At 47.7% G+C, this 16704-nt stretch overlaps 2 protein-coding genes and 1 long non-coding RNA gene across 4 annotated transcripts in view; 1 reads left to right on the forward strand and 2 right to left on the reverse strand.

The window, feature by feature from the left end:
* LRRK1 (leucine rich repeat kinase 1) overlaps positions 1–2042 on the reverse strand; it is a 154050-nt gene extending 152008 nt beyond the window's left edge. For both annotated transcript variants that reach the window (XM_030815095.1, XM_030815092.1), the window contains exon 1: positions 1836–2042. In XM_030815095.1, the coding sequence (XP_030670955.1) occupies positions 1836–1932 (97 nt within the window). In that variant the 5' untranslated portion in view covers positions 1933–2042. The remainder of the gene's footprint in view (positions 1–1835) is intronic.
* Positions 2043–7181: 5139 nt separating this feature from the next.
* Positions 7182–13305, forward strand: LOC105739982. The gene is made up of 2 exons (XR_001115983.2): positions 7182–7734; positions 10551–13305. It is a non-coding gene; the product is annotated as an uncharacterized LOC105739982 (long non-coding RNA).
* Positions 9910–16704, reverse strand: part of ALDH1A3 (aldehyde dehydrogenase 1 family member A3) — a 36174-nt gene continuing 29379 nt past the window's right edge. The window contains exon 13 of the mRNA XM_030815100.1: positions 9910–11813. Coding sequence (XP_030670960.1) covers positions 11741–11813 — 73 coding nt within the window. The 3' untranslated portion in view covers positions 9910–11740. The remainder of the gene's footprint in view (positions 11814–16704) is intronic.

Consider the following 16704-nt stretch of genomic DNA (forward strand, 5'->3'; position numbering starts at 1 on the left):
TCCAGGTGGTGCCAGGGCCCTGCCGGTTTGAGCCACTACCCAGTGACCACGTGGGCCGTGCTTGAGAAGCACTCACTCCTTTAGATCAGCAACTGCTGACCAGGAGGAGAGGGAGCAGCGCCTCCTGTGGGGCTTTTTCAGATGACACAGTCACCTACCCAACAGGCCCCAAACAGACTCAAGGTCCCTGTCCCCACCCTCATCCCTCAGTGCTGCTGAGAGGAGCAGCAGGAGGATAAGGGAGCCTCATGTGCACTGGAAAGGTGGAGGTGCTACCCCCAAATCGGGGACAGCGTTCTATCACCCATGCCACTTTGATCGCACACTAACAGAGCACGTAACTGAAAAAAGACATATGTCTAAAACAAAGAAAAAGAAAATTTACAAAGATACAAGTTGAACACTCTGGAAAGATTTAGTGCTGGGCAATGTCAAGAAGCAAATTCGTCTCACATTTCATAACGTGATGGATGTGAAAAGATGCCTTCCAGAAACATCACCCCGGTCAGCTGCTGGACATTTCAGATGGAGTAAAAACACCCAGACAACTGAACAAAGTGTCTGCCAAGCCAGGTACAGTGGCCGATCGTTAGTGAATGTGGTTAAGGGCACAAACATGGGCCTCTCAGACCCAACATGTTGACCCTTTCACCTCCCATAGTCTGGCCTCGCATTTAAGAATGAGTGTTGAAGCATTAAGACAGGGTTCACATGGCAATTCTGTGATTTCTGAGTTGTTGACCTTGAACAAGTTTCCAGGCTTCTCTTACCCTCATGTTCCTCAGCTATAAAACGGAGATAAAAGTACCATGTTCCAGGCTGTCGTGAGGATTTTATGACATTATTTCGTAAAGTTCTGAACTTTGTACATGTAGTGCCTGGTACATACTAAGGGATTAACAAATACTTGTTAACAATGATATCCTACTGGTCTTAAAAGTGGTGCAACTGCAGCGGAAAATCTGGCAATACGCGCTAAGAGCTTAAAGATGTTCAAGACCAATAATTCAACTTCTATAAACCTACGTTACAGAAATAACCTTGAAACCAAGTATTAAGAGATGGGAAGGAAATGCTTTCAGTAGAAGAGAATAACTAGAAGCAACCCAAATGTCCCACAGGAGAAGAGGGATTAGGTCAATAACCGGCATAGTACTCCCACAGACAATGATGTTTCTTTTGGTTCCGAGTGCTGCCCAATTTATGAATCATTTTTTGATCAAATTATTAAATTGTAAAAAAATAAAATAAAATAAGTGAAATGATGTTTCACTTGATCACAGGAGCTAGGTGGTGCCCTAGGTAAATGTCACTGATAGACGGTTAAGAGAAAAAAGCAAAATACAACATTACATACACCTCATAAGTACAATAAAGTTAAAACAAAGTCCCTTAAACACAGAGAAGCAGAGACTAGGAGAGAAGATGCCAAGATGCTCATTGTGCTTGTGTTTGAGATAGCGGGATTCGGGATGATTCTTTTCCCTTCTTCCTTTTTTTTTAAAATTTTTTTTTTCAATTTTTCGTTAATAAACATGTATCATTTTTAAAATGAGAAAACGAAACTAAATCCTTATTCTTAAAAGTTCTTTAACCCAACATGAAGTGATGTCCCATTTGTTAAGATCTGTGAGTCCACAATAAATTTTGTACACGGTTCCTCAATTTTTAGAATTTAGGAGTCCCAAGATATATTTTATGATGAAAGAGCACCAAATGATGGATATTTGATTTCCATTGGTTGAGAACTCCTTGTTCTTACATAGCCTAGACACCCTGCAGGATGAGCATGGCAGGTCACACCCAGGCAGGCGTAAGCACAGCCCTGTCCTTACCGTTAAGCGTCTCCATGGCGTGTTCTGGACACACGGCTGACTCCTCCGGCCCCACACACCAGTACATGCTGGGTGGTCTCTGCGACATGCCAGCCATCAACCCTTGCAGCAGCCGATCTTCAAAGGTAGGTCCTGCTGTTGTCACTGCCACTGCCGCTGGCCATGGGGTGCGTTAAGGCATGGACTCATAGCCATGGCTGAGCAGAAAGCTTTCTTGTTCTGGTGGTGAAAAACAATCAAAACAGAAAGCTTTTATCATTCCTGTCCTCCTCCCCTGCAAATATTTGCATGGGTTCATTGAGTTTTCCCTCTGTAACATTCCTTTTTGTAGTCAAAACCCATCCAGCCAAACCCATCAGGTGTGGTCAATGGGAAGGCAGAGCTCCCCCCATCCCATCTTGATGCTGGGCTCAGGTCTTGTCTACCTGAGAAGAGTCTCAAACAAACCCCGGACAATTGCAAAACACATACTGGTAACAGCTTCAATCATGGATCAATCAACGCACACCCACTGTCACTTGCAAGGCAGCCAGGCTCTGTGTGAGGCTCAGTGGCACCAAGATGGCTCAAGGAGGCTCTTGCCCTCAGGGGCACACGCCAGTGGGGGTAGGGCAGACATAGTGAAGATTAGTCATGATACAAGGCTCTCCTTTTGCCCAGGGCCAGTTCTTCTGGAAGCCAGAGATGAGCATGTCATCCCAAAGGGGCAGTCAGGCAACAGTCCCAAAGACATGGAATTATTACTGGTTATGAAGTCAAGTTAGTGTGAGCTTTAACAGAAAGCTAAACGATGGAGGTTAGCAGAAATGAGCCTCAAAAATTCTGCCCCTTTCCCAGGGGACATTTGGCAATGTCTGGAGACATTTTTGGTTGCCACAACTTGGTTGGGGGAGAGTGCTACAGGCATCTAATGGGTAGAGGTCAATGATGCTGCTAAACATCCTACAATGTACAGGACTGCTATTTGCAACAAAGAATTATCTGGCCCTAAAAGTTCCAACGCGGAGTTAGACTAATCTCTGAAACTAATGACTATGACAAACTGAGACCAGGTGCTGCTCTTCTATGCTGGGCCCCCACTGAGCTTGGAGGCCCCCCCATGGGCATAAGTGCCCATCCTGGTATGGTGATTGAAGGACCAGAGGGAGGGTAAGACCCACGCCCAGCTCAGGCCTGACTTGAGGTACTACCAGAAGAAATGCATGTGTGCCTATCCTTGTTCTTATAGCGTGTCCTATACGTAATGAAGTACGAGGTAATTAGCACCCCATGTCTGTGTTCTCTCAGATAGACAACTCTGAAACGGGGAGTGATAGTGCAGCCAAAAATATATTTTTTAAATCAAGGTTATATAAAAATAATGCCTAGGAGAATCTGTAAAGGCAAAAAGCACAGTGTGGATGTCAAAGGTGTGGATTGCCTCTGTCACGTTAGCAGTGTGACTCCCAGCTGAAATGTGTGTGTGTCTCAGTTTTTCACCTGTTAAAAATAGACATCCACCCTTATGCCCTGGCCCGCTAGTGGGGTTACTGTGTGAATTCAACTAAAGTGAAGTTTCTGCAGCCTCTCTCTACGACAGGGCCGGGGTGGTCATTACCTGTAGTACCAGTGTGCAGACTTGGAGGCCAGTGGGTCTCCCACCTCCCCGCTAATTAATAAGATCAGAATATCAATGCTGGAGGGCAGATGCCAGCCTCACCAGTGGGTAGATTCTAGAAGGTGCAGTGAGCAGTAGGGGTACAAAGAAAGGTACAGGACGAGGCTGTGGGAATTTCTCACCTAAAAGCCCAGGTGGGCTGGACTCGTCAAGGCAGGGGAAGGTGGAGCTAGGAAAGCCAGGCTCCAGCAGCCTTGTGCAAGCTGCACATGTTTCAGAGCCAAAGAGGGACGGTCGAGACACACCATGTGTGGGAAACACCCGTGTTTGAAGTTGGGAAGCCTGAAAAGTCGAAGGAGGAAAGGAAAAACGATCAATCTGGGTGAAATTTAGGGGATGATTAAAGCCTTATAAATAGCAAAACCTGATTTGGAAAATCAACTTGTGACAGAGAGAGGAAGAGCCAGCAAGACAGAATCTGTTTTAAAATAAAGGCTCCAAATCACACATTCACATCCAGAAACTGAGAAGCACAGTTGCCATCTGCTTTCAGACACCTCTCCAAAACAGCTACCGCACATAACCAACAGCATTTCAAAAATCCAAACGCTAGACATTCTTCCTGAAAACAGAAGTGTCTTACCATATAATGTTTTTAAGTTTGAAAAAAAATCTGAAAATTATTTCAGGCTAACCCTCACCCAGCACATTTTGTTCCCCTTTTCATTTTCAGTTTCCTTTTGAAAATCACTTTACCAGTGGAAGCTTCTGCCCCTGGAGCAGTTTTAAAATTCTAGTTACTATTTTGGCTTATATTCTAAGGTAGAAGTTTTAAGATGAGGTAATTCAAATTTTGCTCAATTTTTGCCCTCAAATGGATCTTTGCTTCCTCCTGCTTCTTTTGGGTTCAGATTGGGGCCAACAAATGATGGTTACAAGTTACATGTCTTCATTATACACCCTAAAGAGGGCATCAAGAGGTTTTCAGCAGTAATGTTGGTTTAAATGATTTTTCAAAACCTCATCAATTTCCTTTTGCCAACTATTTATACCTGCATTAAAGAATAATCTTAAATATTTAATGGAAAAGAAAATAGACGGCTGCAGTGGCTCATGCTTGTAATCCCAGCTCTTTGGGAGGCCGAGGCGGGTGGATCACTTGAGGTCAGGAGTTCGAGATCAGCCTGGCCAACATGGTGAAAACCCATCTCTACTAAAAACACAAAAATTGGCTGGGCATGTTGGTGGGCATCTGTAATCCCAGCTACTTGGGAGGCTGAGGCATGAGAATCACTTGAACTGGGGGAGTTGGCGGTTGCAGTGAGCCAAGATTGCACCACTGCACTCCAGCCTGGGCGACAGAGCAAGACTCTAGAGAAAAGAAAAGAGAGGAACCGCTCATTCATTCTACAAATGTCTTACTGAGTTCTTTCTATGAAGACGGAACTTCATGAGATTGTGAAGCTGGTGGGGGAGCAGACAGCTAAGTAATTGCTATGAAGTTTCTGACAGCAGAGAAGCCTGGGTATTTTAGGAGGCTTGGGAAGGACTGTCGATATTGAAGAGTTAGAAGACCCTTGTAAGCACAGCATGCTAGACATGCTCACTCGTATCACCCAGGTCCTTTTTGAACCAAAATCCTGGTCAAAATGGTTAGCCCATGATTCTAGAAATCTCTTGAGTGCTATTTGCATCCCTTACGAACATTGATTGGCTTGCCTACAAAATGTGTTTAACGGGTTTGTGGGCATCAAAATATCTTGGAGCTGCAGGCCAGAGAAATATGTTGTTCTCAATCCCAGATGAGCACCAAAAGGGTGGAGGAGAGAAATGCTCCAAGAGTCTGAAACCACAGGTAAGTTAGGGTTGTCCATTCCCCATCCAGTCACTCTACCACCATGCACGGGGTGTCTCCCTGTACAGATATGGGAATGAGGGCTCAGCAATAAGCAAGACAGATCAGTCTCTGACCCCAGGAGCTCCAGTGGAGACCACAAGGTAATTAAGGAGAAATTAAACGGATACAGAAGGAGTACAGAGTGGGGACTGCAGGGAGGCTGCAGAGTGAGGGATGTGAGAGACAGCGTGGGATTTCAGACGGTGACCAGGGAAGACTTTCTGAGGCTGTGTGAAGAGTCAGGAGGCAGCAGTGCAGGGGACCAGTGCTGGACAGCGAGCTCAGCCAGTGTGGCTGGGGGCAGTGGCCTGGTGGTCCGAGACAGCAGAGGCTGGATCACCTGGGGGTGTGAGAAGAAGGAGGTCTCCTGGATTGCATGCCAATTGCAAGGAGAAGCTACTGAAGAACTCCATAAAGAGTCCGATTTACCCATTTAAACACACAGACACACATACACACACACACACACACACGCACGCTGCTATACAGGGAATGGAGGAAGGGGGAACTGTAATCCTACAGTAAAGAGATGATGGTACCCTGGATGAGAGGCGGGGGTCGGGGGGGGGCATAAGAAAAATGGGACAGATCAGGACACATTTTAGATGTAGATTCAGCACACTGAATGTTTTTGATCTGAGCATCTGAGCTGACTGCGAGGTCACTCCCAGAGACATTGACATTTGGGAGAGGGAAAGGTTTGGCTGACCACAAAACCTCCTTTAGGAACAAATTAGCTGTGAGGTTAGTTTGTTATATTATTTTCTCTTTCAGGACATAGGCAAAGATGAAGCAAATCAAATCATAAAAGGCATTTAATGTTAACATTTTCCAAAATTGTGCATGTTCTAGCTATCCCTTTAATGTCTGGGCATTTTGATACCCTGTGAGTGAGTGGCAAACTCTAAAATTAGTGTACATGGTGAGAGGTTTGCTAAAAGCTATATTGCCCGTTTCTGTACCTGTTGCAGGGGAAGTGTTTGTGGGAGAAAAACTTGGTGGCCTCAAACTGTGAAGGGGTAGGTTGAGATGGCCACAGGGGTCCTCAAATTCTCCACCAACGTCTCCTCGCTGACCCTGCCTTCCTAGGCTTCCTTCCTGCGTCCCTGCCTGCCAGGAAGGTCCCCTGCAGATTGCAGAGACCGTGGTAGACAGAGCAGTTGTATCTGTACCAGCCAGAGACTACCTGGGCAAGAAGCATAACCCAGACATTGAGGAGGGTGAAGCCTCGCTGGGCCACCCCGCAACACCAGGAGGCCCCGGGACCAGCGAGAGGCTCCCGGGCGGTCTCTTGCCAACACCCTGGCACAGGCGCACCCGCGCGCTCACACTCCGCCCGCTCACCGCCAAAGGACTGGGTTTTCTCCAAAGGCAGAGGAAACATACGGACTCCCTGGTGTATTTCCCTACTTTTGTTTCTCGCCTCTGCTTCCCGGCATTCCCGACCCTGTCGCGTACGGGCTTTCGGGGTTCCCTGTTCGGGCCCCACACACTCCCCTCCCACAAGCTGGCTGGGCTCCGGGCGTGGCGGAGGCCGCGGGGACCTGAGACCGGGGTCGCCCCACACGCCCCCCGGGCTGCGGCCCCCGCGCCACGGCCACCCACGCCCGACCACGCGGCCGCCCGGAGCGCAGGCCCCAGGGCAGGCAGAGGCCGGGGCTCCCCGCGGACGGACGCCGGGCTCGGGCTCTGGGTCCCCGGGCCGGCCGGGAGGCAGCCAGGCCCCTGGGGGGCGCGGGCAGGAGGGGCACTTACCTGAGGCGGCGGCGGGGCCGGGTGCGGGCGCTCCGGGACGCGGGGCCGGGCGGACACTGGGGGCCGGGGCCTGGCCGTCCCACCGCCGTCTGCCCCCCGCGCCTCGGGCCGCGCGCCGGGGCCGGGCCCAGACGCACTTCCTCAATCCTGAGGCCGGCGGGCGGGCGGGGAGGGCGGGCGGCGCGGAGAGCTCGCAGAGCAAGGCCGCGGCCAGCTCTCCCCGGAAGGGTCGCTAGGCGTCCCCTCGGTGGCCGCCTCAGTTTCCCCAGCCGTAACACGCAGGCGATGGGGAGACGCCGGGGTCCGCGGGCCCTTCTGGTACCAGGTCTCTCCTTCAGGTTCGGGCACCCGGCTCCCTCCACGCGGGGCGAGCGCGGCGATGAGATTGGTCCGTGCGCTCAGCCCCGCTTTCACTCACCCTCTGCTCCAGTGGCAGCAAAATCAGCAGATCAGCCCCTAACTTGCATGTGGCCCATACGCTCCGGCCGTAAAAATTAAAAAGCCAGGGAATATTCATTTGTGTACAGCTCTTTACAGGGCAATACAGAAATACGTAGTTCTAAGGCGTTAACGATTTGCGATTTGCATATCCTCCATCACATGGATTTTACTAATTCGATCATGGATGTATGCAAAGAATTTGCTGTTTGGTGAATCATTGTTAATTGTCGGCTTTGGGGGGAATACATAAAACGTGGAATATTGGCAATGTATCGTGTTTCAACCTTTTGTAAAGGTGTCATCAGGCTGCTGAGGCTAATACAGAAACGCAGACTGTAAAGATCTGCGTTCACGTTGCAGGCGGGCCTCACACTGAGTTCCACACGTCCACCCATGGACGAGGCCTGGTCAGGAAAAGCCGAGGGTTCCACGCCCTGCAGGACCAGCGCCCTAGGCTCCTGTCCTGGAGTTTTATGACTTGCATATTCCCAGGATTTAGCGCAAATCTCCCCCACGCTCGCTGCCATTCACAGAACCCGGGCAGCTGCAGGGCTCCTGCAGCACCTCCCGGACACCGCGGGGCCGCGTTTCCTTGAGCGGCTTCTTGGGTCCCTGGTTGGCGAGGGGACCACTGAGCAGCTTCGCTCTGCTCCTGGGAGGCTACTTCTGCCACTGGACGACTTTCCAAAAGGGTGAGCGCAGTTCTGCGATCCTGTTCTCACCCCTGAGGGCCTCACACCAGTTTGCAGGAGCCAGCAGTGTGATTGCCACCGATAAGTTCCCAACAATCTGCAGGGCGTGGTGTCCTCGGTGCTGAGAGAGCCCCGCGACGGCGGTGCAGCTCCTCCAGGGCGCGCAGTCCCGCCACCTGGCGCCACCGCGAGGGAGCGCAGGCCCAGGGCCCGGGCAGACGCCGGAGGGGACGCGGCAGATGAAGACGGAGCACCTCCACTTCCCTTCTAAATGAGCTTGGGAATAGGCTAGGAAATGTCCCCACTGTAGAAAACAGCAGGAACATTTGACGCGCGGATAACCTATGTTGAGCTCGTCATACTCCCAGCATTTAATTCTAGCCATTAGGCGTGTGTTAGCCACAGCTTCGCATAGGAAGGTTATTGCAGCTGAGATTCCTTTCCACTTCTTCCTAAGGGTCGCTGACCCAGGGTTCTCTAGCCTTTGCTGGTGATCCCACCCGGATTCTCAGCACCCGAGGTTGGAATGACCCCTCCAGAGTGGGCGGGGTAGCTGGAAGGCACCTCCCTGAACTGACTTTTCTGCCTTCTTGAAGGCGCAGTGGCTGAGAGCTCCTTCAGTGTGTTTTCCGGTTGTCTTTCTGCAGCCCAGTACGCAGTTTCCTCGGACAGTCTTCCTTGAGCACCTTCCTAAACGCCCTTCATGATCCCCCTTCAAGCTCATGCCCAGGAGCAGGGAGCAAAGCCTTTAGAAAGGCTCCATCCACCAGCAGGAGAAGCTAGGACATCCCAAAGCGTCCACTTCTAGAGAGCGTGCCAACCCCCACACGCACACCAGGCACACAAACCATGTGCGCACACGCACACCACACCCTCCAATTGTCCCCAGAAGGGCTTCCTTCAGGGAGTCACGTTCCGGGACACCAAAGGAGGGAAAATATCCTTCTCCTGTAGTTTTCTGCTCACATTTGGATTGAGAAATGGGACGTCTCTAAATAATGTGTCTAAATTCTCCTAACATAAGTGCGTATCTTACGAGAGATCTGATCCCAGCCTCCCTTAAGTTTTTCGCTAAAGTGGTGGTGCTTTGCCACCCATGTCAAAGTGATCTGGACTTCCCACATCAAATGCAAAGGATGAGCCTGGAGGGCGTACCCCATGACCAGCAACGATCTTGAACCAATGGCAGCGTCAGCTCACAACGTGGCGATTGAGGCTTCTTGTTTAGAAGCTTTAGAAACTTGAGGTCAGTAAAACCCAAACTGATCCTTTCTCTAGATCCTCTAGATTTCTCTAGAGGAAAAGGTGACAAAAACAGACACTTGTGCTCACCATCAGGGGCACAATGCTGTCGGTCAACCCTCATGCAGTCCTCCCCACCATTTCCTACACGGACATCACCACTACTTTATGATAAAAGGAGACTCAGGCAGCTTAGATAACAGCTGAAACTCAGCCAGCTATGACATGGAACCTCCGAGGCCCAGCTCCTCGCCTGGTCAACCCCCCAACCCCACAGAAATGGGTTTCACACGCAGGCAAAGCACTGGGCCCGACTGACCAAGCAAATGTAATTTTATGCTTACATTATTGATCCTGCTTTAATATCAGCCATTTCATACAGGTCTCAGAAAGAGAAAGGCCTACCATCGAATTCAAATGACTTTGGTCTTTAAATGAAAAAGCATAATGTTTCTCAAATATCCAATTTTATTTAATCATTCTTGCATTGTGGAATACGATCTGCAACTAGGATCAGAATTCCCGGGCCTATAGATTTTTAAACCACACCACAGGGGTAAACCTTAAAAGAAGTGAAACCTAACACTATATATATTTCCATTTCTAAATACAGTATATTACAGAAGGTTAAATATACCACCTCTGTGTACTTACAACTATAAAAAGATACATTAGCTATACCAATTATAAATAATGTAGCATTTCATATTAAAGACATTATTGTACAATGAAAGAATAGGAACCCTCTAACATATCACTATCAAGGTTAGTGTCTATAGCTACTTGAGATAAAATACTGAAAATTCAGTGTATGAAGCCAAATCCTGATTGAACAAGTGATTGGTAGTATAAGTGATGTGTTAGCTGATGGAGGGAAGGTGAATGTGGTAATTTATATCTCTGACAAGGGTGATAGGCCCGTTTGATACACGGTTTTCCTTATACACACACGGGTTCTGATACGGGGCCTCATTTTATGATTGCCCTCTCCAACTTCATTTGCAAACTTAAGCACTACTTTCCCAATTAGGAAAGTACTAGTTAGTAACCATAAAAGTATCCGAATTATACATTTGTTTTTGTTTTTGAAGCTATGTGGGAACATTTTCAGTTTCCCAAGTTAAAACATGAAATTGCACATCATCATTTGAATACCTAAAGAGGAAAAGAAAAATTCACAACCTACCAGTGAAATACTCAAGCCACTTGGATGAAGACCCAGGTCCTCCATAGAATCCAGGTGTTATTTACTAATCAGAAATTGATATCAAAATAAGACTTAAAAATAACAAGGCTGTGTTACAACAGCAGTCTTTCCAGTTGTGTGCGCTTTACTAATCTAAAACGGGCAACGGAACTGGGGAACAGGAAAACTACACAGACCTATCGTAAGACGTTAGTGAACATGATCGAAATGCATAATTTGTTAAAGCGAATTACGGCTCTGATTTGTCAAATGAGGAGGTTAATTATCCTAGGATTTGCTATGCTGTTGTGGTGTTAGAAGATTGGATCTTTAGCAGCAAAGGTAATATCGACAATATTTTCTGCTTAAGAAAGTGCCTTGGTTAAGGGAGACCGTGATATCGTTTTTGACTAAGCTCTCCGGGCTATTGATTCTGTCATATTCCAAAGGCAGTATTGGTTTGAAGCTGAATCTCACGGTCAATGTCAATATGCAATCCACAAAGACCCTGACACCCTTCCACGATATGCACTTCCCAAAAGTTTCTCACTGTGAAATCCTTTTTTTTTTTTAAACAAAAACGAAAAACCTTACTGTGAATCCTTTCCCATGGAATGGTCCCATCTTTACCTCGGAAAGAGGCGTGGCTTGCTCTAGGAGCAGGTCCACCCTGAGGAGATCACAGGCACAAGAGCCCTGCTTGCAGAACACACAGGGGGGTTTTCCCACATTCTTACTGGAGTCAGGTTCGGCAAAGCATTTCAAGCAACTGCTGGACACTTCAGATACCACTCCCTGTTAGCAACGCCCTGAGTATCTCACTGTCTCCAGGATCTGGTCTAAAGGGAAAAACAGAAATGGCCAACAGCTCCCTCCCTAGGCAGGACTGCGATTTCACAGACAGCATATAGGCATCCCCAGTTTGGTGAATAGACAGGAGAGTGAGAGGAAAACAGCAATCATTCAACTCCAGTAGATGTGAAGCCTCCAGAAGAATGTGTCCTGGGAAGGTCACAAATGTCATTTTTTTCTCCAGCACATTTCATCTGCCACATTCCGCTGTCCGATATTCGAGGAAGGAGCCCCGCCTTTCCTTCAGGGGTTCTTGTCGCCAAGTTTGATGGTGACAGTTTTCACTTCTGTGTATTCGGCCAAAGCGTATTCACCTCTGTGATCACAGAAAAGAGGAAAATTCAAAATGGGCATATCCCTTAGCCATTGTATAGAAACTGTTCTGATGCTTCAACATTCCATCAGGCCACTGGAGGCTTATGCAAAAGGTCAAAATGTGACGACTTCATGGAATAATAGCCAGGACTATAACACCACTGGAAAGTGTCAGTAGCTGCATAGTGACTTCAATGTAAATATCAAGGTCTTCTTGTGTGTGATGCTTTTGAAATGGCCAGGACTAAGGGTTTACCTTTAGAGAATGAAGGGGATTTAAAAAAAGTAAAGACGTGAATTCCCTGGGGTGGCAAGAGAGAGCAAAAAGAGAGGGCCTGGTGGACAGTGGGGTGGGTGTGAACAAGGGAGGAGCAGAAATTACACAGGGTTTATAACTTTTAAATGGCAATTGGGAGCTGCTTGAAGAGGAGACAGAAGAGGCAGAGGCCCAAAGCTATTGGCTGGGGATGTGGCCAGAGGACCAGAGGGAAGAACACCAAGGGCCTGAAGTTGGCCTCAGAGTGCACAGCTGGGGACCAGCTGTCAGACAGTGAGGCCAGCCTAGGGGGCGTGAGGGAAGCAGACGTTAGCACAGACTGGACATGGGGAGGCCACAGCCCTTGGGTTCACATCCTTGGTATAGTTCCTTTCTTTAAATCTTGCAGGGCTCAGGTGATCCTTCCCTAGCACCATGGGCCGTCTTCGGGGTAGCTTCCCTTCCAAGACCCAAGAGGCAGCTTTGGAGAGATTTAAATCCCTCTAAGCGCTTGATCTGCTGTCAGGTGAAGAAAAATGTGTGCTTGTTTAGGAAGAGATGAAGGTAGAGGTGGCCACTGGAGTCTCTGTAGTTAAAAGACCTGTGACAGAATCCCATCTCCTCCCTTAGATCAATGGTTCTCAAAGTGTGGTCCCCAGACCAGCAGCATCAGCCTCACCGCTGAGCTTGCCAGAAATGCAGATTCTCAGGCCTCCCCCAGCCCTACTATTGTAGGCAGAATAAGGATCTCCCCAAAGGTATCCAAAATCAGATCCCCCGAACTTGTGAATACGTTGGGCTACATAGTGAAGAACTAATGTTGCAGATGGAATTCAAGTTACTAATCAATTGACTTTAAAAGAGGGAGACTATCCTGGATCATCCAGGCAGACCCAGTGTAATCACAAGGGTCCCTAAAACTGGCAGAAGAAGAGAGGCAGAGCAAAATGAGATTACAGAAACAGGTTCAGAGAGCAGCAGTGCTGCCTTTGAAGATGGAAGATGGGGCCACCAGGAATGTGAGCAGCCTCTAGAGGATGGAAAAGGCAAGGAAGCGGATTGTCTCCTGAGAACCTCCAAAAAGGAATGCAGCCCTTGATTTTAGCCCAGGGAGACCTGTGTCAGGTTTTTATCCTACAGAACTATAAGATAATAGATTTATGTTATTTAAGCCACTGATGTTATGGTAACTTCTTGTAGGAGCAATAAAAAACTAATAAACTTACTGAATCAGAAACTCTATGGTGGGGCCCAGACATCTATATTTTAACAAGTCCTCCAAGTGATTCTGATGCATACTGAAGTTAGAGAACCACTGGCTTAGAACTATGTTGCTTAGGTAAGTTCTTTGCCTTCCCTGAGCCTCAACTTCATCAACTATCAAATGGGAATACCATCACCTCCTTGTAATTATAACAATTACAGATAATCATATAGAGCCCCCACTATGTGTTAGGCAGAAAATGAATGGTAGATGCCATTGAGATTTTTAGGTCATTTCCTAAAACAAATAGTTCCAGAACCCACGAAAATAAGTGAGTTATTTTATAATCTTTCCTAAATAAAACACAAAATATAAAAGCCATAAACAGAATGCTAAATTCTACTTTTGTAGAGCAGAGACTCCATCAAAAACTCCCAAATGACAAACTAGAAAAAAAAATTACAACACTGCGTGAAAATCAGAGTGTGATTTTCCTTAATATACAAAGAGCTCTTGCAAACCAACAAGAAAAACACAAATACCCAAATGGAAAAATCAACAAAGGACAGGAATAGTTAGTTTGCAGAAAAAGAAATATGAATTACCAAGAAGTGTGAAAATGGTGCTCAACGCCATCATGACTGAAGAAATGTAACCAAAACAGTGGTGAGCCCACTTTTCATGTGGCAGATTACTCAATTTTAGTAATTTATTCTGAAAACAATCTCCCACAAGTGTATACTTCCACTTGTATACACAAGGAAGTACATCAGCATGGTTTGTAATAGCAAAACCCCTTGGAAATACACAAAAGTTCCTCATAGGAGACCATCAATAAAAAGAATGGAAGGATATCCAAAACGCAGTCTCAATAACAAAATATAGCTTGCTCCCATTTCATTTGAAAACAGAAAATAACACACAAATATAAATCCATTGTATGCAAATAAAATGCACAATACACTTTAAAAAGTGAAAATATAATGTTGCATTGTAAAAATTCAAAGCCAATAATTATTTCTCAAGTTAGTAAAGGAAAGAAAAGCAAACGAAGTGATGAAATCAGATTGAATTAACACACAACTAACACATGCAGTAGGATTAAAGCATTCCTTTAAGAATAAATACATAGCTCCTCTCATTCGTTCATTTCTGAAGTTGCTGTCCTGGTTCAAATTCTTGCTGCTCTTATTCCACCCAGTGGGACATCTCCTAAATGGATTCTCAGCTAGTGTCATCCACTTTGGAGTTCAAAGCTGCCCATGAGCCCAGCCTTACTCCTATTAAACCTCACCAGAATGTCAGGAGGCCCTGGGACTGGTGGCTGTGTAGTTCACTGCAGTATGCTCAGAGCCTAGCATCATGCCTGGTGAATCAAAGATGCTCAAGAAATATTTGCCAAGCAAACAAAAGAATGAACAAACAAATGAATGACGGAACAACGTTTACCTCTAACAAATGGGACTGAAGGTCAGGGAGGGAAGCCTTGACTTTCCATATCTCTATTGTGTAGATTTTTTGGTTACTGTATCATTTTTATTAAGAAGAAAGGCGCCCACGAGGAAGAGGAATTTCGAGCTCCATCCTGAGACCCGCACAGAGACAGCTCCCGGAGGGGCCCGTGGGTGGGCGGCCAGAAGCCAGCCCAGTCCAGGTGGCCGGGGATGGGGAAAACCATGGAATCCCCCGCACGATGCTCCAGCATTAAAAAAGGGGAACTTCTTGCAACATGAAGACATTAATTAGAGACAACTGAAGACAGAAATTGGTTTTCCAAGCAGTTTCTAGGCTCCTTGTGAATTATTTTTAAATATTTTATCAAAAGCCTTGACAAAATATAGGCCAAGGGTCTAAAAAACAGACATTCAAAAAAGTCCCGATGGAGGCTAACTGGCAGGAGGACACATGGGCTGTGTTCAGTGAGTCCTCACCAAGCCCTGCTCTGTGCCCGGCGAGGGGGTGGTAAGGAGCCGAAAGCGCTGTTAGGGTGGCAAGAGGGAAGGTTGCAATGAGGGCGAATCACCAGTGCAAAGCAGTACACGCCAGGGATTGGGGGCCCTGCAGCTTCTATGCCCAGGGACATTTGCTTCAGGGACTGGAGTTCTTGCTGTGGGGTGAGGCTGTGTCTGGCCTCTGGGAGGAGGGCTGTGTGGGGTCTGGGTTCCCCAGCCCTAATGACCCAGCTGGTTGAAGGCAGCAGATGAAAGGAGAAATGACCATGCAAACCCTGGGTGGCCTCACGAACAGGTGGCGGACAAGGGTGATCCCTGTTGAGCAAGGTCCTGCACCGTGGGTGGGTCCAAGGACTAAGCTGCCAGCATTCAGTTCTGTCACCTACCAGCTTCCTGTGCCATTTTCTCATCTGAAAACAGCTGGACCCGTCTCATGGATGGGCGTGAGGATGGTATGAAGGAACAGGTACAGAGAGCTCAACGGAGCCTGCTGCAAATTTGCTCAGCAAATCCCAGCTGTTGCCAGCACTGTTGCTGTTGGAGGGCCCAAGAGGGGACCCTGGTGACCCCAGCCCCGGCTGCCTGTCCCTGGCGGGGCAGGTGTAAGAAGTGATGAAGCAGGGGCTCACAGAACTCAAATACAAATAGGCCACTAGAGGGAGGAAATGCAATTTCTGCAAAGGGGTTTCATGGCCAAGAATTACTGATGTCCGCTGAAGGCGAAGCCAGCCATAGGGATAAGGGGAAGGCTAATGGGCACACTTCACTTACATGTGCAGATGCCTTGGGGTATTTGCCGAGAGTCAGGGATGGACTACAAAGCAGGACTGAGGTGGGAGGGGGACAGGCCCCCAATTCCACATAGACTGGTCAAGAACATCTGTTCGGGGATGGAAGCCAGGCCCATCCCTTCATAGCATCTTTAAGAATCTCAAAAGAAAGCCACAAAAAGGCCCCAGCCCAGGCCCAAGGTGAGGGGAAGCATTTGAGTCTGTTCCCACTGGAAGAAGTGCAAACAAGGGAGTACATTTGTATATAAATAGGACAGACTGGTGAAATAAAAGGAAGAGTTTGGGTCCCTAGAGATGTCCCAGGAACCTGGGGTGTTGTCGCAGATGGTTCCTTGGGAACACTGATCCTACAAAATGTTTGTCCACACAGGCTAATAAAATCCTGAGCTAGGGAGAGAAGACAGTGTCCAGCTGGAAACCACACAGCTCCACTCCCGGGATGCTCTAGCCAGCTCTGGGCCTGGGCCAGATGCAAGAAGTTCCACCCATTAATCTAAACCTAGGGAACTCATTTTCCCAGCAGGCAGGACAAAAAAGGAAGTGTGAAGGGGTTTGCACACACAGTGGAGGGGTTTGCAGTGGGTTTGCACACACAGTGGAGGGTTTGCAGTGGGTGTGCACACACAGTGGAGGGTTTGCAGTGGGTTTGCACATGCATGTGGAGGGATTTGCAGTGGGTTTATACACAC

This window comes from Nomascus leucogenys, chromosome 6, assembly GCF_006542625.1.
Source record: "Nomascus leucogenys isolate Asia chromosome 6, Asia_NLE_v1, whole genome shotgun sequence".
In the NCBI taxonomy this organism is placed as follows: domain Eukaryota; kingdom Metazoa; phylum Chordata; class Mammalia; order Primates; family Hylobatidae; genus Nomascus; species Nomascus leucogenys.